Source organism: Lepisma saccharinum, chromosome 11 (assembly GCF_977018435.1).
Source record: "Lepisma saccharinum chromosome 11, izLepSacc3.1, whole genome shotgun sequence".
Lineage (NCBI taxonomy): Eukaryota > Metazoa > Arthropoda > Insecta > Zygentoma > Lepismatidae > Lepisma > Lepisma saccharinum.
The window spans coordinates 36,293,715-36,318,862 of record NC_139239.1 but is presented as its reverse complement, the minus strand read 5'-3'; the positions used below and the strand labels follow the sequence as shown (position 1 = coordinate 36,318,862).

At 36.9% G+C, this 25,148-nt stretch overlaps 1 protein-coding gene across 1 annotated transcript in view; it reads right to left on the bottom strand.

Annotated features, from left to right (window-relative positions):
• Positions 1-25,148, bottom strand: part of LOC145994724 (serine/threonine-protein kinase NIM1-like) — a 159,643-nt gene that overhangs the window by 15,904 nt on the left and 118,591 nt on the right. Inside the window, exon 4 of the mRNA XM_083130927.1 lies at positions 22,147-22,356. Coding sequence (XP_082987053.1) covers positions 22,147-22,356 — 210 coding nt within the window. The remainder of the gene's footprint in view (positions 1-22,146; positions 22,357-25,148) is intronic.

The following is a 25,148-nucleotide window of genomic DNA, read 5'->3' as shown; positions in this document are numbered from 1 at the left end:
GGAATTCTGCATTAATAATTCTTCGTGAATTTTTCTCCGTAGACGTGCAAAATTGCAACATTTATTAAATCCATATCCCACTGAGGGCATCCCCGATGGGGTTAACTGAAGCTCCAGTACCAATTATCTTTTCTGTGAATAAAGTGGACTTAAAACACCCAACTCAATCACAAACCATATCCCATTGAATTTATAAATGCTCTGAGGCAAGTTTTTAACCGATCAATTTTATTTTTATCCAGGAAGGAAAAGAAAGCTACGTGAAAAATAAAATGGAATTCTCTTGATCCGTTTACTTTCTTAGTGTCCTTTGTAGAACAATCTATCTAATAGACGGAAGATTATTGCAAGAGATTATTTCCTGAAGTTGAATAGGTACATTTCAGCTTAAAATTCTTATACAATTAACAATTTTCCGTACAGTAGTATATCCCGTAACGTTAGTAACTTGTGTTTGTAGATGTATTTCGAGTGTGAATATGTGAAATCTAAATGTAAAGTCCGCACCTTAAATTTAATATTTGAAATATACATATGTGCCGCTTATTTTAATTGATTTAGAATTTTTGGATACATTGGAATCACACAGACCCTTTATATTGTTAATATATTTGTGTGTGTACGTGTGTGGGTGGTGAGAAGCGGCAATACGGAAGGTTAAAAAAGAGAAGACATCTTCTGATGACCTTCAATTTTTGGAAAGTTCACCTTGAAAACTAAGAATTATACTTGAATTTTATCATGGTCCTAGAGTGGCCACCCTGATATAGCACCATGAAGGCACATTCAGAGGATATGGGGGTAGGGCCCGACATATTCTTGATCCCGGCCATTTTGGAGGTGATGTGATCACAACCAAACTCCGGCTGCATTTACCCCCCCCCCCCCAGAACCCATTGATTTGAGATTGGACGAGTTCCACATCAGCTTTTTGCAGGGACAAGACCGGAAAAATTCCGACCTTAGATCACCCACCCCAAGATTCGAACCCGGATCTTCTGCATGACAGTCAGCCAGCCTGTCTACTTTTTTTTACGTAATAAAAGTAATCCTGCTAAGCAGTAGTATCCCTCTTTTTCTCTCTATTTTATCTGTATTATCATTGGGACAAACATCCACGCCTGAACCAGGATTCGAACCCGGAACCCCTGACATTGCAGCGTGCTGTGCTAACCCCTCTGCCACGGAGGTTGACTAAACCACCACAGCTATCAAGCATTAGTATAGCATTGCAATGCTCAACCCTGGGAACTGATCACAGATCTATTAACTGTTACGCCATCTAGCAAGAGTAGAATCAAACTGTTGGTCAAATTTTTCAGAACATAGTATTTTAGATATAATCATTTGTCCCGCACTGTGGCTGTGAGGTCAATCTTTGGCCTCCGGCTATGGGATGTGTGCGGAATTGAGTCTCCTTGGGGAAAAGTAACAGCTTTTCTCCTGAGATTTCGGCCTGTGTATGAGACTGGTGAACACTCACCATCATGATTAATTTGGGGAGCTACGAATGAGTAGCGTAACCCGGTCATGAAAACCTACAACGACGACCGGGGTGTTCGTCGTGCTGATTACACGTCGCCCCGTAATTGGTTCTATGATCTCCCACCTCAGAGTAGGATCAGGTGGAATTGCGGCCGGCAGTCCGTAGGTAGGCCTGGACCCTCAATGGTCTGCGGCATGGGTTATGTATGCTTTTAGTTGAATCATTTCAAGGTGTGAGACCTTGATTGTCAATTCTTAACTACGTATGTTAACAGACAATATTAAATAGTTTTTGATTCAGTGAACTAAAACAATACAAATTGAATGTTCCAATATATTACTATCAGGGAAAAATGTATTTCACTTTTAAAAAATATATAGCTATTTATAAACATAACCTGAAAAAACCAATAAAACCCAGTTTTGCCCGGATTTAATCGGGTTTTATCTGAAAGAAACAACCGAAAAAAACACCCGGGTTGGGTTTTTTCGAAAAAGCCCAGGCAAAATGCCAATCCTGGATTTGGGGATGGGATGATGTCCCCCCAGATATCAAAATATTTGCAAAGCATCTGGGGGGGGGTCATTGGCTTTGGGGGGATGAGCATCCTCTAATGTGCAGTAAAGGAGAGTTGGGGAGTGATGGAATGCAAGTAACATTTTATGTACTCCTGTGGTTATTGCATTAGTAGTATGTTACCTGAATTTCTTAAGTACGTAATTGTAATGATATTTCGTTAATTTGATAATTTCAGACCAGCAGGATTTGTTTGCTACACAGTAGGAAATATGATTTGTTGTGTTGCACCACAGAGAACAGATATGATATTTGTTTAAAGGGTTAAATTCACTTATACATGACAAAGTAACGGCATACCTGTAGCCAGGAGTAGGCTAGGGAAGCTGAAGAGGGCGCCATTCAAAGCTTTTTCCTTTTTAAAAGACAACAGAGTCAGAATATGCGATGGAGAAATTTACACTTGGCAGAGGTAAGTGGAGAAGGAAAACATACAAGGTGTTACTCAACCTATTTTACCTTCTTGGTTTATTTTACTTCGCTTTTCTGCCACTTTTGGCTAATCGCGAAGATGAGAAGGAGCGATGACATGAAATTGATGAATGAACACTCACAAACACCCATGCTCAGGCCGGGATTCGAACCAAGGATAGCGTCGTATTGCGATGTGCTAACCACTCCGCCACGGAGGCCGGCTATTTTTCTTCTTTTACTTGCAGGCTTATATTCTGGTAAACACATTCTGGAATTTTCTCTTTCCCAAAATAGTAATAATAGTACATTTTTAAAGATGTTCTTCAGACACTTAGACACAATTGACATATTTTTAAATATTTAGGATATTTACTTTTTTACAATCGGAAATGCAAACTAGAATCTTCAAATGTAACCTATGTTATGTTTTAATGATTCTTTTTATTTATTTCCTAATTTCAAAATTTTTAGGATGTGAATATCACAAACCATGGCATAAGCAAAAATATCAAAGGACATGCAAAACATAACAGTGTATCTTAGTGTGTGTGGGGTGGGGGGATCCTGCATGAGACGCCAAAATATCTAGCTACGAGGCTGAATAAGAGTAATGGCGTCGCATAACGTTTGGAATGAAAGTAAAGTAAATGCAGTTCGTTACCTTAGGAGGTAAAGCAACGGAAACAGTAACGCTTTACTTTTTGGAAGCAAAGTATTGGTAACTGCAACTTGTTACTATTAGAAGTAACGTAGTGGTAACTGTAAGATGTTACTTTTAGAAGCATGAAGCGAGTAACTGTAACGCGTTACTTTTGGAACCGAAGTAACGGTAACTTTATCCAACTTTGGTTAACAGACAGGTAAACCATATGCCGAAGTCAACACCCGTGGGTTTGTCAATCGAGAATGGCAGATTTCCCTGTTTCCCGCGTTCCAAATTCTGCACATTGATAGAAGATACTAAGCTACAAGTAAATATTTCAAGACAAATAGATAACTGAGATGAGTACTTATCCAGTCTTGCATTTGAGGGAAATTGACAGACACATTTCAATAAGGAGGTCTTATTTAAAATTTATCGTACCCAAATTTGGTAAAATATGCTTACAGTGGTTGATATTTTTCAATTTTACTTATATTTCTTTCTCGAATTAAAATAGCTGACGATATTTTTAGCAACTACTTTGCAACGAATATTAGGTACAATTTCGAGCTATTCTATAAAATGCTGAAACATTTTGTAATTTGCCCTAAGAGTAAACATTGTAAATGAAAAATGAAAGTAAATTAACTTTACGTTACTTTTTTATAATAAAATACACTCATCAATTTCTGCATCCGCAGTCAATTATGATCAGTTGAAAATCTGCATAAGATGTTGCATTTGAAAACATGTCGATTCATTGTCAAGGTTCCTTATTTATCTTGTGCAGTTTACATTAAGTATTTATATTAGGGTTATAGATCAGGGATGAAGAGGATTTTTAGGGGACCAAGGAATGTATACATATATGTATAAAATCAGATCATTCTAATTATTTAATATTTATTTTAGAGTTTCTTTTTGATAGTAACACGGTACTTGATAACGTTGACGTACTTTTTCGTTAATTGTTAGTATCTCGTTACAGAAATTACAACTGTAACGGAAAAACATTACTTTTTAACAGTAACAAGCGGTACTTCCGTTACCTGCTAAATTCAGATCTCCTCTACAATCAAAAATTCAATGCGAACGGTTTATAGTACGTTGTGAAATTCTATTTAGCTGCAGTTCCAGTTTCGAGTTGATCGTCCTCTCAGCAACACCCACTGCTTCGATTCCGTCGTTCAGCGTCTAAATGCGGTCTCGTTTCGCCCACACACCCTGATCCATCTTAAGAATAGCGTCGAGTGGCGGAACTCGCACCGGTCGTGTTTCGATGGAAGCGACTCACCTGGCTGCGATCCTCTCGCTGACCTCCACTCCGCAGCCTCCGTTGCCAGGACAACGGATCTCGCAGAATCAATCCGCTTAGCTCTCTGCTATCTCTCGTTATCCTCGAGGAAATTGCACTCGGCGGAATGGCACCCGTCGTTACCACTTGTTGCTTGTGAAGTGCGTGTGGACATGGGTCTCGCTGTAAACACTAAAAGGGATTCTCTCTCTTCAAATCGTGTCGTTACACATGGTGGTTAGATGTGGGGGATTGTCTTCTTCTGCACTTCACTTTTCTAGCCCCTCCCCCGCAGCCCCATCTTCAAGGTCGAAGGTTAAAGAACCCTTGGCCAAGACCTTGCCTTATCACTTAAAAAAATAAATAAAATTATGATTTTGAGAAATCTTCGGAAGGTTTTTAAAGAACAATTCATTTATAGTTACTCATTTAGAGAAGGAACTCAGTTACAAAATAACTCATTTATAGTTACTCATTTTGAATACTCCCCCCCAAATGTTCAGTTTTATGGAAAGTTACAAGTTAATGGTACTTCGTTAACCTCTTTTAATGATTTTTCAAATGTAAGTTATTTATCAAAATAGTCCTGGTTGATAATTTTATGACCTTGAAAACTTTTTTATTCTATCCCCCCAATGTTAAGCTCCAAATTCAACCCTCCCCACCCTCAAAGGTCAGCTCGAAGTCCGATTCTGCCCCCCAAAGTTAGGTCCCAACAAGTGAATGGTATTTCGTAATTTTGCTTTATGATCACAAATGAACGAAACAAAAAAATATTTCAATTTTGGTCATTACCCATCGCTTTTCTGATCTTTGACCTTTTGCGTAACCGAATGAATAGCTCTTGCTATGTGAGCGGTCTCTGGTTTGATACCCGAAGGAGACCCAGAATCGTGAGGACAATTTGGAATTGCTTGTAAAGAAGTAGCGGACTCAGATCTCGAAAATTAGGAAACAACTGATGGAATTGATTGACCACAGGCCGCCCGTTGACTCTCCAAAGGTCCCGTCACTTAGTCCTGACATTAATTAATCCTGACAATAGATGATGGTAGTAGAACATCATGCCTTGCTAGTTAAAAACACGAGAATGTTTTGTGATAAAACTGATTTCTCCACGCAACATTCACAGTAACTTTTCCCAGTATCACATTAGAATCTTTATAGAAATATTGATTATTTTAAACTCCACTTTGATAATTAAAATTAAATATAAGGAACGTTATATTATCAATGCATGCAAATAAGAAATACAGCATTTCCAAGTTCTTTATTTTAAGCTAATTTTCTGCATCAGTTCTATGTAAATCATCTCGGAATTTATTATGAATATGTAATACAGCATTGGTTCAGATGAGAAACTGCAATCTGATTTTTACAGGCACCTTGAATTCATCGGAAATTCTTTTATTATACGTTTCGTGAAAATTATACCCCAAGACTCTACACCTACCTACGACCGCCTCTTTCTACAGAAAGAGGACAATACAAGGTGTGCCGGGTTCGATACCCAGTGGAGATGTTGCACAGTGGTTCGGATCTCACTTTAAACCGTAGGTCCAGTCCCGATTAGCCTCTCTCTGCATAAACAGGATTGATTGATCGGGTTTATTTTACTTCGCTTTTCTGCCACTCTTCACTAATCGCGAAGATGAGGATAAGTGATGGTATGATGAAATTGATGAAGAGCACCCATGCCGGGACTCGAACCCGGGACCTCTGACGTCGCGGGGGTCGGCGTGCATAAAGAGGACTTAGGAATTCCACAGGAAAGAACAGAGAAATATTTCAATCGGAAACATCAGCATTAAATTAACGGCAGACTCCGTCGAAATTGTTCATCCATTTTGCTCTACAGAAAGATTTCGATCAATTGTAAACTAAGTCGCTTAAAAAAGTCCCACTTGGCGTAAACTTTGAAACATCTGTTTAGACGTACGCATCTTCCGACCTTGCCCAAGCTTTGTCTTTTGGCATGGTCTAAACGAGATGAAACTAAAGCCTGGCACGATTGGTCAGCAAGTCCCGGCAACCCTAGATGGAGCCACCGATGTCCTTCCTTGTGCTTCTAGCTGCTAGTGCCAATCTTGATTAACACAAGAAATACAAACTCTTCTGTACACAGAATATATGGTCTATTTGATTAGCTTAACTCAAGTTTTCAAAACTTCGAACTAGCGGTGGTTGAGTGGGCGAGTGGTCCCAAAATTTACGTGGAAAGATACTTTATCACAATCCTCTCAAAAATTAGAGCAAGGTGTGTTTTAAAACTTGTATGCCTATGATATAGCCTATTACGCAACTATTAGCTGTGCCACGTATATGCTTTAATTATGTAGTCAGATTTATACTAATAATTGTTTGAGTAAGATGCCTTATCCTACCCATCAAGTTAGTTGTTTCTTATTGTTACTTCTATGTTTTCAAAGCCTATTTTATATAATTAATTCGTTCTTCCAGTGTGTACATTATACGTATGCATGATTTTCAGTGCATATTGGCGTGTGTATACGTGAACGCAATTAAAAATCATCTCGTAAAGCACCGATTCTGAAAATGTGTATCAGAAGTACATCGAGATTTATGGCTGATTTTTTTTATAGTAATGTCCTGTGTTGATTACCCAGGGGAGTACTAGTTTAGCAAGTGGTGGCCTACAAATGTAGGATGCGCGACTTCAAGTTGAATGTAGAATTAACCATTTGTCAGTGAACAACCACCAATATCATCAGTGACAGCGATTAGCCACTTTCCCCCGCACTATGCTAAACCTTATCTAACAAAGGAAAGTAAAATATTCTTACCTCCCTCCAGTTTTGGCACCTTGCTCCCCCTTCAATTTTGGAACCCAATCACTGCCACTGATCTTGATACAAAGTTTCAGCACATCCGTGGGAATATTTATATTGTAGCTTGTCAATACTATATTTTTTTTATTTTTCATGCATATACCTTCACATAGTCACATCTTTATTCTAAAACTATGTAGGTAATTTAATTTAATTCGATGTTCTTAGGTACTTAAACCTTACTATTACTATACTTGTTTTGTTTCAAAAAACTATTCGAAAATTTTCTACTAAATCATGGTCTACCTATAGTGATAAGTCATGTTTTATTTTTTAGAGTCGGCTTGCGAATTTCATGTTAATAGTTGTTACTCATTATACCTAGGTACTTAGTTAATTCTAAATTTCGTGACGATAGTAAAATGTGTCTACTTTGTACTTTTGGATAATATCGAGTTCAGGGAGAGGAGTCAGCAAATATTGTCAGTAGATGTGGCCCAGGGTGCAAATGCTTCCTTGTCGTATGGGCCAGTTCGCCTCTGATTGGACCTCCATGATGACATAGCAGCTAACGTTGTGCCATTGTAATCAAAGGTTCCGGGTTTCATCCTCGTTGGATGAAAGACACTCAGAAAATAAAACTCATGCCTGTTTATTGGCTATAGATTTGTAACGAACTGCTAATGAAGATAATTTACGCCATAATTAAATAACATTTCAATCCTATTTCATTAGGCAAAATTTTATCTTTTTAGATTTCGAGGTACTCTAAATGGCAGATCAAGATAACTACTGTTTATAAAATTATCTTATAGGCATTTTACCCACGAAAAATATATTTATATTTTTGTTTGTTACAGAGAGGTCACTATAATGTCGACTGTTTTTGGCACTTTTTGACTCCCATTAACGGATAGACGGACATATCCTTCGAGATTTTAAATATCTTATATCGACCCATGGATTTTCTATCAATCCACGAAATGATAGTTTCGGATCTGTAGTAGTTTCCCAACAACCAAGAAAGATCAAATAGTTCGATTGGCCGGGAAAAATTATATGGAATTAGGTTGCATTTATAAAATTAATAATTTCAAAACTAGATCAAACGTAGAATATATTGTCCTTTATAGTGAAACGTTTCCCTCGCAACATGAAATACACCTTGTGAAATCCTTGTCTGTGGAGACTACGGGTGCCAATGAATATAGTGAGTACCCAACGTGACACCGAAATAAGAACAGGTGTGTGAATCATTTCATGTAGGTACCACCTCCCTACCACCCACGATTCTCTAACAATAGACTGTGACCACTAAACTTTAATTTATTCCTGTAATTATCACATGACCTTTCTGGACGCGAACTCCTAAAAGTTAGCTTCTACTTACCACTTTCAATCTGGATAATTAAAGAGCACACTACATTAATTTAAGATCCAGTGTCCCTGATACTACTCCCACTCGTTCCCTGAAGCGCAGAGATAGTTCGGGTTTTCGAAACGTTGGAAATTTCAAGCCTACTATTGGATTACTTGGATATTTAGCGAGCTTTCCTTCACAAAATCGATACTTCGTGTTTTCCCATTAAAACTTCAAATCCCCCTTGATTGCTATGTATTAAACTACTACATGCTGGCTACACGTAGAATATGATTATAAAGTATAAATATACCATACTGTCTACTGGATAAAAAGTAAACATAATAATCTCTTACGCAAACTTAATAAAGGATCGATCTTACTCGTGAAGTTTGCATCCTATATGCACTTCGTGAAGAAGCACGATGGGTGTGTTCTTTTCATTATTAAACACGCAAGAAAAAAATTAAATTATCCACACGTACGACAAAGATTGCTTAAGTTCACTTTACGTTCACATAGGCCAATCGGGACAGGAACTACACTTTTTACTGTACAGTATGCCTCGCCTGAGTTCGAATCCTTCTATGGTTAGATCCACACTTTTACTAACCACACTGGTTAGCGCGTACAGTGAATGATGTACGAAAAAGTACAGTGACAATTAATTATTACACCTATTCTCTTAACAACATTAATGTATGTAGCTTGTATTGTGTTTAATCGTATAAATGTTTTTTGTATTTTCTTTGCTTGTGTATGTATGTGCAAGAGTAAGCATGTAAGCTGTACGTCTGCATTTAGTTTTTCCATTTTATTAGTAAACAAATATAACTCGTTATGGTTAAGTCGGAGATAAAGCATTATGCCCCTAACTTCAACATTTAAGCAAAAGTCGCAATAAATATTTTTTTGTCACGCCAGATACTTTTACAAAATTGAATTTTTGAAATAAACATTTTCTGCAGCTTTTAATTTATATACAATAAATATTCCTTAAATAATACACTATGTTGCTATTGATATTATAATGACACAACTTGAATTCACTTTTATAAAGTACATTGCAACTCTTAAAAATATTTAAATGTGGAAACAGATGTTTCTGATGTTCCATCTTCTGAATTTTGTTCAGTTCGAGTACCATGTAAGAATTCTGTGTGAAAGTGGACAGTCATTTTTTCTTCTTCTTTCCCGCCTAGATGGGTATTCTACATTCACTTACTGAAAATAAGACTGCCGCACCTTTGCCAAGTTCTTCTAAGAATCTTGTTTTCCTGCAATTATTATTAGCCTCCTGAGAAATCTACACACTTGTAGCTTTCAATTTTTTGTCACATCAGATACGCATTGTTTTTAGGCAAATTGCCACCTTCGGTGGAGTCATTAACATTGCGCACTACGACGTCACTGGTCTCATATCTGTGAAAACCTAATCTGTTTCATCAATTCACTATTCACCATCCAGATAGGCCTAAACGCGACGGAAAATATCGAAAATACAAATACAAAATCTTTTTCAGCAGTTTTTATAAATATTGAAAAACTAATTAGAGACTCGTTTACTAACGTTACAACTAGTTTCATAATTCTATGGTATGTAAGGAAGTGTTATTAAATAATAAAATTAAGTACATATGGAATGCGCATAATCTGATGAAGTGTATAGAATTTTCTCCTGATGAAGAATACGAGGGGAGGCCAAAAAAGTTCTTACCCTGAACGTGATCCTAATGTGTTTTGGGATCTGAAATTCGGTTCATTTATTATTTCTTCTCTACATGTCCACATCAGGAACACACACACACTTCTCACAACTGTTGAACATTTGTATTTGTATTTTTGTTATTTACCTTCGCTTTGTCACCTTTTACTAATCGTGACGATGAGGATGAGTGATACTAATGGTATCGTTACTTTCTCGGCGTTGGCAATAATAATTAAAATTAAATATTTTATAATCTGTGTTAATGGAATTCGTTTCTTTAAAGGTGTTCTTGGTTAATCTGATTATCGTCCCTTAATGCCCATCGGAGAAAATCTACAGGCAAGCAATATCTCATATTTTTTGGAACACATTAGATGCAGAATTAAATGAATTAACTAAGATAGTATTAGTCATTAAATTAACCCAATCTCGTATATTTTTCTCTGGTACATGCTATTTAAGCTATTTATATAAGTACAGCACAACTTTTTAAATGAGTGTACTATTATTAATATATTTTTCATTACAAAGTAATAGAGAGTAAGTTTATTAACAAGGCTAACAAGAAGCGAACGATGGAACAAGAAAACGACTTGCAAAATAAATGCAGAAGATAAGACAATTGCTGGAAGCGTTCTTCTGTCTGTAGCCAGCCATTAACCGAGTGTTAGCCACTCAGCTGAAACACTGCCGCACATGATAGTGGTTAAAGGATCTGTACTTGCGCAAATGCCAACTGGATACTTGCCATTTTGGACACAGTCCATCTATATATTGTTTTTGTCCAAGTTTGAGAATGAGCTCTTTGTTCAAATATTATGAACCGTCGCGGATTCCTCCAAGAGATAACTTCCTCTGTTCCTCTTCTGTTACTGTAGATGAAGAGCTCGATCTGTCTCACTGGATAGTGACTTCTCACCACTACATCTTATTCAACTCGCTTTCATTTTGCATTATTAATTACATACGTTGGCTTAATTGGTTATGTTTGGTTTAGGTGTCAGCCGACCAGAACAGGTGAGCTACCTCAGAAGTAGAGGAGACTAATCTGTTAAGAAATGTGAAAATGGATCTGTAGAAGTCATAGACACTAAGAAAAACGTATAAAAATACTAGCTTCTTAGGGCTTTCTTTTATCTTACGAAACTTTTAGTGTACCTATCCGATCGTAACGCGCTACGAAGTCAGAGGTCTCAGGTTAGAACCCAAGTTAAGGAAATGATGTATCATTGTATTTGTTTCATCATCCGTTTCATCAGTTTATTATTTATCTTCACTATTGTGATTAACACAGAAGTATAAAAGTGACATAAATAAACGAAATAGAAAGAAAGAAAGAAAGGTAAGAATAAAATGTTGAAATTTTAAACGGCATAAGAGAAAACTTATAACTGATGAATTCATGATTTTTTTTAAAGATAAAGAAAGGCTAGGAAAGGGAAAAATTCACATGAAAACTGTAAAGTTCATGTTTATTTTAAATAAATGGTTCTTAGTTTTGACAACTTTGTAGGAAAATTAAAAAATGAAGACAGAAAAATAAACATTTCTCACAAGACAAAAGTAGCATGGAACAAGGCATAATATGGTGCACAGTGGAAAAATCACCACTCTAAACTGTGTATAGTGCGTACGATGAGGACTCAGATTGTCGGTTGCTGAAAAAAGTTTCCTACAAAACCAACAGAAATATAAACACTGCCATATCCACACCACTGAACCGTCCCAAGCACATTTCCCTATATTCCATACATATTCAATATTGATGTTACGTCAAAGTTGTTTTCCTGCAAATAATACTGAGGAAGATTGATTGACGTTAATACGAATGACTCAAACATTATATTACATTATAGAAAGCAGAGACCAAATACCCCTTTCTTAATTTGCAAGTGCACTTACGTGAGCATAAGCGACATTGAGTATTCAGTGAACATTTGTAAATTATTTACATTTCAATTTGTGCTTTTTCAAATATCTTTATGTCCAGGAAAATGTACCTGAGATACTTCGTGGATACTTCACTATTTCTCACAAGTTTGTTCCAACATTTTTTTCCCTCATAAGCGTCACAAAGGATAGGTTACCACTAGATTAGCTTTAATGATATCTCCTCCATACGTGATGAAGTATCTGCCCGTTTGAATATTATTACGATAATATTAGGGGATAAATAGATCATTGTGTGTGGTTATTTTTATGTAGTCTATAAAATAACTTAATTCAATCAATTAATGTAGTTTTCTCCCTTTACAGAAACATTAAGACTGGCCGACTCTCGAAGACTTGCAATGTATCACTCAGCCAATGGTAACCAACCTTTATCGTATACGCTGAGAAAAATAGCTATTTTGGAACGTTCTCGAATACAGATGGTACGTAGTGTTATGAGATACACGTTAAGATATTTCACATCAGATATTAAATTCACTTTTAATAAAACTGAACTCATTATAAATGCTTGATCACATACCAACATTTGATAATTCCAGTGGTGCATAATTTAAAGACGTGCGCTTGTAATGGCCGAAATATTCCCTTAGCTGTTCACCTTCAAGGAAAAATAATGTTTCTCTTTTATTGTAAGGGGGCTGAGTTGTATGCAAGAAGTGGTACCATCCCATTATTGAATATTTTAACGTTGCAATTTCTTGGCTTTTAACGCAGGAATAATTTTTCTACACAGAAATGTAACGTCTATTTGCTGAATTTAATATTTGATCTTACTCTATCATCCTATGTTGAGAAGCCAGCTCGATGGCCGATCGCGTTAAGTGTAAAGGGTGGCCCTTTCGGAGGGCATCCTAAAGTCAACCTCTCTTCCACACTGTACACCCTGGATTGCATTTTGCAGATTAACGAGACATTGACGTTTGGACTCTCAGCCAGTATAATCATCTGTGGAATGTCTTGTCCATGTGTTTGTGATCGTCCTTTCATTAAATTCAACTTTTCACCTTTCATTCACATATTCGCGATTAGTCAAAAGTGGTAGAAAAGCTAAGTAAAACAAAGGAAATCAATCAAGATCTCACCAGCGAAGTTCCCGGGTTTGAGTTCCGGCCACTCATTGATTCCATCTAATCATTACTCATACTCATCGTTGCAATTAGCCACAAGGAACGGAGAAACCGCTAAATAGCAAAGTATGCTGTATATTGCTAAGTTAATAGCAATGTCCAGGATCAATCGATATATGGTGTGTTGCCGAAATTGAACCGTGAAAGAATCATTGTGTGATGAAAAGACAAGGTCTAAGATTAGGAATAGAGAAAGATATTGATACATGATTATCTTTTATCACCCTGGTTAATATTATGACAGACTAGCTGATTCCCCGGCGTTGCCCGGGTATTTATTTATCCCAATCTTGTATTCGACAGGAAAATAATGAATTCTAACAATAGTGTAAAATGTAACTAATTTTAAATGTGATCGTGAATGTCACAAATTACTTAGCGACTCCGAAAATTATCGATTCGACACTAATCTACAGTAGCTCATTTGTGGCATTTTAGTTTTCACCCCCTCTCACCCCCATGCCGATAGGTGATGAACTTGGAGTTGAACCCCATTGGGAGTGTCACGAAAACTATGGATTCCATTCGCAACACAGCCTGAATGTTAGACAACTCGAGAAACACTATCGTTGTGCGGATTGCATAGAGTCGCGGATGTCTGTCTGTGCGGAATTTAATATCGGTGGTTCTCGATTATTTTTACATGTCACCCCTTCCCACCCCACCCTCAAAATATTATTAACCATATTGCAAGTGATCCGTGCACCAAGTTTGATTGAAATTGCTCTAGGCGTTCGGAACAACACGCCCCCCCCCCAAACACACATACATCCATTTTTATATATATAGAAGAAAGATAAAAGAAACGATACACAACCAACCTCAAGACCTTTAATGTAGTATGGAACATGGCGGACCGAATCGCCATTACAGTGCACTAAAATGTCTTCGATCGCTGCTTCATGATCAGCGGCACTAAGGAACCGAAACGCAGCTCTTTCATGAGATCCGATCGGCTCACAACATTCCGTGTCTCGGGACAACCTGGTTTGAAATGTTGGTGTGGTTGCGCGCCTTCCAATAAATACATTCGAGTCGGTTTATACATACCTCGGTCGTAAAAGGGGAAGCAATTTCCGTGATTTGCCTTTAATTCATTAAAATGACGTCACGTCACGAGTGATTGAAGGAGCCGAGCCTTCCACGCAAAGGTCGTTGTGTGAGGTAAAACATGCGAGGTCTCGAGACAACCTACAAATGCAGGCACCCCACCCCGTATTCATTGCAGAGGTGGGTTGTTGCCAAGGCTTGATCTTGTGCATTAAATAAAGTAGGGAAGATCTGTCTCTTGTTCCTGAAGTCAATAGATAGACATGTTTGAAAAATACAGCAAGGGTTATACACTCATGAGAGACAGTATTAAAACCACGGAATATTTGTATGATAACTGTTCTGCATGTTCCAGATGATTGGCATAAGATTGACTACACTATATAAGTTTATCTAAGAATAATATTTCTTGCTACAGTAACTCCAGCGGTGAGTATAAAAGATGCAGTTCAGAAAGAGAAAATGGGACTACAAGGAGTTCAGTCTAAAAGTATACCGTCAATTAAATTGTAAATATTTTGAAGCCAGAGTTGCTGGAATTTTTTGCCGAGCAGCTGGAGACAGCTTAAGCAACTTGGAGATATGTCAAGAGCATTTGTTCTGACGTCACGAATTTGCCGCAAGTCATACAACCTACCCTAAGAGAACAAACCCAAACCTGCCTAGCTCCTCTTAATTTATGCTTCATTGCTTATGGGTGCCAGGAGTTCTTAACAGGCTGTGAACTGGCTTTAACGAGTTATCGTTAGCAGAATGGTATTTAAGAAATTTCCAGAGGGGGGGGAGGGGAATTCTCTCACACACACACACACTCACATACATACACACACACGCATATATATATATGAATATGTATGAATATGTGTGTGTACGTACGTTTGTTGCTGCTAGACAATTTTTGATGGTAAATGGGGTCACTGCACACTTTGTTTTATGTCACTCAACCTTAAAAAAAAGAGTTTTGAACAAAACACATTTTTAATAATTTCTGAAAATTTGCCAATTTAAATTTGTATATTCACAGAAAGAAAAGGCCAAGCCCACTTTATGATCAGAACAGCTAATTGGGACTGGGCCTACAGTTTTTAAAGTGAAATTTTGACACCCACCATCAGAAATCTAGTCTGGTATTTAACTTATTTCGCTATATCGAATGGATGAAAAATGTGTTCAGAGCATGTCACTGTACATACATAAACACTGTTGAGGGAAAATTAACAGTTTTCGGTATTATCGTATTTGCGAGAAATCAAGGTTCCTAGTTAATGGGTAAGTGTGACTGGCTGGCATAAACGAGTGTATGCTAGTGCTTATTTTGGGTGCTAGGGGGAAAATAGTCTATGGGCCAGCCAAGAATTCTGTATAATTTGGGGGTACTAATTGTCCTTTATGCCACAGTTATATGGGTGTGTAAGGATACCAAAAAATCATAATTGCCATTTCAAAGTGGTAGCTAATAGAAATGGTGGTCAATCCAAGATGGCGGATGTTGACATTTCGAAAAAACAACTATATCTCTGAAACCAAACAATCCTTTTTTTTCAAATGAAAGCTTAATATCTGTACTGTATTTAATGTTATCTTATGTTTTTCGATAGGAACAACCGTTAAGTAGTTAATCAGAGATTAGTAAAAACATTTCGTATTTTTCACTATAAATTCATTAATTTATTAATAATTTAGCCATCTGAGAAGAAATTGTTCCAAACAAAAATTGTAGCTTGAACGCTTACCTTTAATTTGACATATTACACTTGTTGGTTTTTACCTTAGAATTCATATAAATATAATGATTTATGGAGAGTGTGCAGCGAATTCTTCTAGCAGAATATGGCTTAAGTCCTATTTAATTACACCTATTGTAACTGGTATTGACTATTGAATAGTATATTGTTGTTATACGAGCAATAACATTTCATAATAATAATAATAATAATAATAATAATAATAATAATTGTTATTATTATTATTATTATTGTCTTTTGTTGAAGTAGTACTATAACTAACCATGAATTTTGTTTAAATGTTACCGATGTTCATGGAAGAATGTTATTAATTGATTGAAATTAAATTTTGTATGCGTCAGCACTTAGGCTATTTACACCCGCCACATTATACGAGGCCAAGCCCCTTACAATGTATAAAAAAATTACGATGCGTATCTCTAATATCTCCTTACCCAGGGTAAAAAACAGTCTGTACTGGGGTTACTCAGCACACACATTCCTATGAGTAAAAGACAGGAGAACATACAACCACACAAAGGTAGCCTCCCCGATGGCTTAGTGTAACGTTGTCGCCTTGTGATCAAGGGGACCCGGGTTCGACACCCTGTGGAGGCACAAAGTGGTTCGGACCCCACTTTAAACTTTAGGTCCACTCCGGATTAGCATATCTGTGCATAAAGTGGACTTAGAAACAAAATCTCAAATCCAACAACCCTACAAAGGATTGTGCTGGCCGTAGGTTCAGACGCTAGAGCCTCGTTGGTCTCCAAGATTGCAGTTGCCGAAGTGAAGTACGTGGAAATGAGGTTAATATTTGGGTGTGTTCAGAAGAACACCATAGCATACGTGCGTACTCTTTATTATTTATTACAGCCGAAATGTCTGCTTTCAAGAAAGTAGAAGAAATCTGTGAAAACAGAAGACGAACCAGAGAAGGGGTAAATGCATCCACCAACCAAAAGACATAGACAGTTTTGTGCAATGTTGCCGTGAGCATAAATTTTGATTGAGAAAAAAGATGCATGATTTATCGGATGAAAAATTTCATCACATGTGTCGAGCCAATTTTACCACTATCAAGTCCTTAAGAAGACTACTAGCTCATTAAAGCATGCCGAATAGCTCACTGATATTTTTTGCTTGCCCTTTCGAAGATCTCGTACAACAATGTGATCAGTCGCCATGTTTGCATCAAACGTACGTTTGGCAACAAAAACTCGCAGACGACAGACAACTTAGTGGCGGGAACTGTACCAGGATAAACCTTCTACAGGCGTTTTACATGCAATGTTTATTAGAACTACCCAGACACGTATCTAGAAATAGATTTGATTGATTGATTGGCTTTATTTTACTTCGCTTCTTGTGCCACTTTTGGCTAATTTGCGAAGATGGGGATGAGTGATGATATGATGAAACTGATGAATGGACACTCACAAACATCCATGCAGTGATTTGCGTCTACGCGTAAACAACGATTGTCTACATTCTACATGTTGACAATCTAGAGTCTAGACTATGTAATCTACGTAATGAACGTAGACAACATGGCGCGAGTTCTCCATGCAAGGCACGCGCATCGTTGTAGAAGTCGCAACCAACATCAGCAGGTGGAAATAGAAAGAGTGAAGTATTCCACTATCCAGAAATAAGTGTTTTAACACTAAGTATTAATTGAACTGCTAATAGATTTGGGAAAGGGTTCGAACCAACTGTCTCACAAGTAGTAATAACGTGAATAATTAATAAAAATTAAGAGGTCTATTAATAATTATATAATATTTAACTTAATAATTATTACGTATTATACGAATGGGTAAAAAGATAGTATGAGAATTAAATATAACAGCACTAATTCATTATCTATCTTATGTATAGTTAAAGTGAATAAAATTTGCATAAAAATGGATGACCTATCAAGGAAATTAATGTCAAAAATTTAAAAATGGAATAGCCTATTTATTGAATAACACAAACGTTGTTAAGTATCTAGGTAACGAAAAGTAGTCCTTGATTATTTTTAAGCATTCATTTTTAGTAGTAATATACATAAATTGTTACAGACACTGTCAACATGTAAGTTCGGTGCAAATAGGGTAACCTTGATCATGCAAGAAATGATAAACAAATATTTTGCTGATATAATTTGAGTATTTGGTAAGATTTTCGAGGGGTCTGGGTCCCTTTGGATTTCCCCTAAATACGGTCTTGTCTCTATCACACAACGTTTGTTGAAGTTGCTTTTCTCCACACATAAACACACACACGTACATTGCTTGTTGACACCTGAATTTAGAAATATATCACGTCCCATCCAAAGCAAAACATTTAATTTCTTCAATTATTGTGACGCCTTTTTAAATCAATGATGAACAGTTCCACTGCAGACAGAAAGCCAGAAGAGGAAGAGGGAAAAACAGTTCGACTGCGGCGTGATGTGGTGAACAAAACATCTCGTGCCAGTTAACACGAAACATTCAGCACGCACCCAATTCTTGACACATCCTCTCACACGAAAATCTGGTTAAAAACCCAGAAATGAACCACCGCCTTCTGTAATATGGTTGGTGAATTTGCTATTTTACAACCTGGTGCTTGTTAGTTTCCTGTTGTAGTAGTGTAATGCAGACATGTACGGATTTCAGGTATCACGATTTTTGCAGAAGTTACAAAGAGAAAAGAAAATCGCAGGAAGGAAAAACATATCATCTTCATGTACAAGTTTGTTACAGATGATATTTAACAACGTTGTTCTGGTACTCCGTTTATTTTCTGATTCAAAAATTAATTAAGGTATAAATGTAACACATTTCTCTATATCTGGTAACCTTTCTTGAGTGGCTTTCAAGGTCAAACAATAACCCGCTGCACTGAGAAACTATGCAGCAAAATATCGCTACTTTGATCGTGATTTTTATTACACTATTCAAGAGAGAGTTTCTTGAATATTGTACGTAAAAATTCTTTCTTTCTCTGCACAGTGAATTTGAACACTGAATCTGAACCACTAGATAGGAACGTGATTGGTAACTCGGACTCTAAATATGTTACCGCCTGTAATAACTAGTGATCCGTATCCTCTGTCTTGAAGGTATTTTCGTACTTTAACAAACGTGCCAAAATCTAGGTCTAATTTAATGCCGAAGAGAATCCTGGTCAATAAAAATTGAACTGACGATCGTTGTGTTGGCTGCTTGCCTTTTGTGGATTAAGTGTTGAATAAAACATATATATATATCTCCAACCAGAAGTTTCTGATATACAGCTGAAAATTTCTTAGAATTCTAGAGTAGAGTTAAGATAAGGATCCAAACATACCCGTACATTCCTCAACCGAAATTCGAGCATTGGATCCACATCGCTGATCACAAACTGCTCTGGCGCATCTACTGTAATTTCTATCAAATGACCATTGATATTTTATTTGTGCTTTTTCCTCACCAAATTTTTGTAATCAATATACTTTACACTACTCTTGTAGATTTTACATGTTTTTCCGATATATCTGATTGTGATGTGAACTATCAATATATACTTCTTGTTTTAGTTGCTTTTTGAAACCCATGACTTAAATAACATGTGATTAACTAAAATCAATATAACAAATTCATGCTAGAAAGCATGATTTACAAGAACTTTTTCATTAGCTTTACATCGAAAGTAATTACCTAAATAGTTACAAATATAAACTCCCACAAACCCCTGGCTTAAGAGTTTTTTAATTAACAATTTTCACATTTACCTTGCTACACTGTTAAAACTATTTCATTAAAACTGAATAAAAATTAATCACTTTTGAATAAACCGAATAGCAAAAGTAACGAGCATCATTTAGTCATTCGGTTCTTTCACGAGCATTGCCTGTATCCTTCCGCTATCATCATCACTACCATACTATTGCTCCGTAAGAAACATTTTCATTTCAACGTTGGTTGCATGAAAAACCGGTACTTGAAAAGCTTAAAACAGTTTGCGTCCTTTGTCTGTACAAGTACGTTTCATCCTATGTGATATGCTATAATTAATTCAAGAAAAGGAATAATCCGATTTATTGAATTGAGTAAATAATACGTGAATATATTGATTCAGTTTCTTTCAACAATTTCATCTAATCATCATTCATCCTCATCGTCGCGATTAGCAAAAGTGGCAGAAATGTGACGCTAATAACAAAAATATGATCATGAATATTCGAGACAATGATTTTTCTCATTGTTTTAGAAAAAAATACGTATTTATCGCATATTTCAAAATAATGCAAATCAACCTTTCATAGTTAGGCATTCATAGAAGGTTGAAGACCACTGTCCTAGTGGACACCATTAGCTGTGACCGACTAATTAATTAGCGGAGAGGAAAGGTCAGGTCAGATTGATTGCCGTCGCAATTAAATTTGTGCCAACGAATGATCAAGAGCTATCCGAACGCACAGGGAAGGGCAGGGGCCTCTGTTGCTGCAATTACGTCCATTAATTAATTATGAGAAGCACTCGAGTTTGACACGGGGCCCTTGGCAGCGCGATTAGTTGCGGGAAATGTCGGGATGTTTTTCACCTTGCTTCTGAACCATTTAAAAGGGGAGTAACGAAATCACTCCACGCTTGCAGAATTTGTCAGGTCACATGTGTGGTTGAAAGCTAATCTGTTCTTTTCTTTCTGCTCCTTGGTCTGCTAAATACGATGATTTAATTGAAGCCATGGTGAAAAGTTTAGAGGATAAGTTTTACCATGATACCCACAGGTGCCGAGAGAGGAAGGGAGGTCCTTCACATCAGTCGATTTCACCCCTAGAAATTGATCCTTAATTTTATTTTTAAAAATGCAAAAAAATGTGAGTTAAGAATAAATACATTCACTTAATTAGTAGTCCAGAAGTGTAACCGAAGTTAGAAAATGAGGCAATTACAGAAAAAAAGTTAAAATGCACAAAACAGTCAGATCTTGATATTTTCATGGTTCCACCAATTACCCTAAACAATAAGCGGTTTCATTAGATTTTTATGCGAGAGATGACCCAACTTAAATTTAGTGACCAAAGTTTTCCCCATTTTTTCAAGAATTTCCTTGATTTTGGTGATAAAATTACAGGAAAATATGAGGATGACTGTAATTAAGTGAAATCTGAACAGAGTAAAGCAGATGTGCGAGGTATACACTTGTGCAGTGTAATAAGTAGAAGAATTTCTCCGAGGATATAATATTAATAATAATACCTAAATTTCATGTACGTCCAAGGTTTGTAACCCATTTCTGACATGGATATATCATTGTGTTTGCCCATCACCCATTTCATCATTCATCTTCATCGTTATGATTAAACTAAGAGACAGAAAATACAATTTAAAACAAAATTAGCGTTTACTATAAAAAAAATGTTAATCTTCGCATACATTTGACAGGAGCAAATGTTTTGCGTGCCGTCATTGTTTGCAACATAGGAGTTAACTTTGAATTTTCTTAGTTCCATATCTGCATGATTAAACTATGAGGTTTATTACAATCTAATGAAAGGAGAGAACAGCGTATGTATGAAGTTCCGGTTCATACATACCTAGGTATGTTGTACGAATTAACAACAGCTACAGTTTCTATATAAAGAACCGGCCCCCGGCGGAGTGATTAGCACATTGCGCTAAGACGCCAGGGGTCCAGGGTTCGAATCCCGGGCACAAAAGCGAAGTCAAATAAACTAAATCAACCAAATCAATCAATCTTTATAAAGAAATAAAAGGCAACTCTAACGGAGTTATATTTCAAAATGAATAACCGAAATTGTAACTAAGTTACTTTTTCTTCAAAATAGATAATTTTTAATTGCTTTTATTTATTTATTTTTAAATTACTTTCCAAAAGCTGGAAATGGAATATCAATTCTATTACCAGTCAGCTTTCCATATGTGTGTTTACTCACATCACACTGTTACTATTCCACTTGACCTGTGAACAGATAACGTTCATCCTGCTTTAAACTAAATACATTGTGTAAGATAAAATGTGATCAAAAGTTTCTGGCACTCACCGCGAGTGAGCTGGTGCACTGCAAGTTTCACCTGGGAGAAATTCCCGGTGCCCAGATCTCCCCTGAACCTGTAGAGGCCCACTCTCTTCCCCAGGTTCACCTCCCTCAGCCACTTCTCGTCGTGATGCAGGCCCCACACGAGCCTCTGGTAGGGCGTCTGCTTCACAACCTTGTTGGATGCACTCGCCTCCTCCCCACAGATCTTGCTGCCTGTAAAGAGACCATATGCAACGAGTTAATGTTAACAAGTCGACTTTTGTGAAAAGTGTGTGGCGCAAAGTCACAATAATTGTAGCCTTACAACAAATACTCGGTGTAACACAGCATGGCCGTAGGCAGCAAAAATTTTCGGGCGGGGGGGGGGGGGGTGGTCACTCATGATTGTTCTCATGGGCGTCGCAAGAAATTTGAATAATATAAATAATAACTAATAATTATTAAATAATAACAATAATTAAAATTTCATAATAAACTAATTGATTCCAAACGCATTGTTATTATTATTATTTTGTTGTGTTTTGCTGTTCCAAGCTCTCCTTCCCTTTGGCTCCTGCGAAAATCAACATTCTGTCATTCCGATCTTCATCAGACAAAAGAAAGCTGCTTCCGTCCGACATCTTCATCAATTCTTCATGAAGAACAATTTCCTCGGGATACTTAGCTTCTTTCTAAAGTCCTTGTGTCTTATTTATATTTGCGTACAAGGAACTCTTCACGAAAATTTTGGATCACGTGTGGCAAATTCGTAGCCTCTGCATTGTACGGACTGGAACTCTTCTTTGAAAAAAATAACAAAATCGTCTTTTTTTGCAAAATATACAGTTTGAATTAGCATCGTAGCTTTTCTTTGAGACAGAAATTCTGCTTAATAGAAAGTGCATTTGCTAAATTTTGAAAATCGTGACCTCTTTGATAATGCTTTTTTGTCCTAAAAATGGCAAATTCCTTCCACAATATAGACATATTTAACGACAAAACATTTATGGTAGAAAAGAAAACAAAGAAAAACGCGATTCCCTTATAACATCGATTTTGATGTTAAAATGCAACTAATAAGATTGAGCCATTTTAAATGATATACATACCTCACATATTGGAGTGGTAGTGTCTTCGCGGGCACGATTTTTCGCTCTTGAGAGCGCTATCCTAACTTCAATGCTGGTTTGGTCGGGCATACATTGGTGATCGGCCACAATTAAAATTGTATCATCCTTGGTCTTAATGCCTTTGCATTTCGTCGATTTCTCATTGACACAAAGCCACGTTACAACAGCAGATTTGTTTACGCGAAATTTCCGGTACGCGTATCCGTTAACATTGCACACGGTGTCCCTTTCCTGGTCTCTACGATTTCCATATTCTTAAATTTCGGAACTTACTTAACAGGAACGAACAGCTACGTTAATCGCACAAAAATGAAATAAGCTCACAGGAGACAGGGAAGTATGAAGCTTCCCGGTTGGCGAGGGATGTCAATGAACACGTGTCCGCTCCATGAACTGGTTGCTGCCTGCCAGCAGCGCGTGGGGGCGGGAGGTTTAGATTTTCTAACTGATTAGTTCAATACATAACATATCAATCAAGTTGTGTCCGCTCAATGCCCTGTTCGCTCCATGAACTGTCCGCTAACAGGAGGACACCATGCAGCACAACTCTTTCTACTTTATATTTATTTATTTTTACGTTTCATGCAGTGTGTTCTGAAATGCACAGTTATTATATTTCGTTATTAAATTTTTAGAAATTTTAGTTATAAAGTTTATGTTGTTTGGCCATTCACATAAAACTTAATTTTGGAAATTTTCAAAACTGTGGAATGAATTATTCTTTGGATTAAATGGTAAAACATAACCAGGTGCCTGTATTTTAACCTCAAAATTTCGATGTAACGCCGTTTTACTTTTGTTGTTCTGTTCAAATACTAACTAACTGGACATTATTTCTGTTATTAACAATAAAATTTACAATTGTTCTGCTATTTTGTAACTTGCAATCAACGATGTGAATTCTTGGGGGGAGGGGGTTCTGTGGACCTGTTCGATCCCACTTTCTGGCGCTCATATTGTTCCTATACTTACCAAACAGCATTATATACAACCGCTATGCACTATACAAGTATGTGCTTTATAGGACCACATATAGGAAAAATGTATCTACTATATCGACAGCCGGGTGAAGGATAGTGAATGTAACGCGCTATGAAGCAGGATATCCTAGGTTTGAACTCTTATAAAGGGGGATTTAAACCCATATCGAACAGGGAATTTAAAAGTTGGAACGGGAATTTTTGGACAATCACAAGGAAATTTTCTGCCTGATCCAGGAACAGCACTGAAAAGAGGACAGCAGAAGTGAAAATGAAGGGGTCGCGAGTGAGCTGCGATTCTGAGAATTAAATCCGTTTCACTCAAATTTCAGAATCAAAATGTTTGAAAATTCTAGCTCGATCATTTCAGGATTGTCTCCCTGTTGTATTTTTGTGAAACTGCGAATACATTTTTGAAAATATGTTACAAAGTCTGATTTCTGACGTTCCATTAATCCAACATGCCAGACGTTTCGGGGGGGATTTGAACCCTAATCCCCCCTCTAAATACGGCCATGTAACACAGAGCACTCCTTTTGGTGTTAGTGCGGAATTGGTGTTGTCCAGCACCATCTTTGACGTCTTGTTACACCATTGGCATCATACAAAATCAAGTGTAGATGCCTTTAGTATCACTCGATTCTAGTGGCAACCAAGTAGCATATTTTTTTCGAGTGTATTACAAAAGTCACTAATAAATTTTCAGTAAAGAGTTTATCAACGTTTGGTTTGATTCCACTTCAAGTACAGAAAACTTGCAATTTAAAATTGGTACCTGCATATAGAGCATCGAACCTAGGCCCCTTGACAGGCACTTGACTATATTTCAGGAGGGCTCCGAACCGAGTACCTAACATACAATAATAATAATGCTTATAATTAATGGGTTGATTAATCAGTTTGTTAATATTATTAG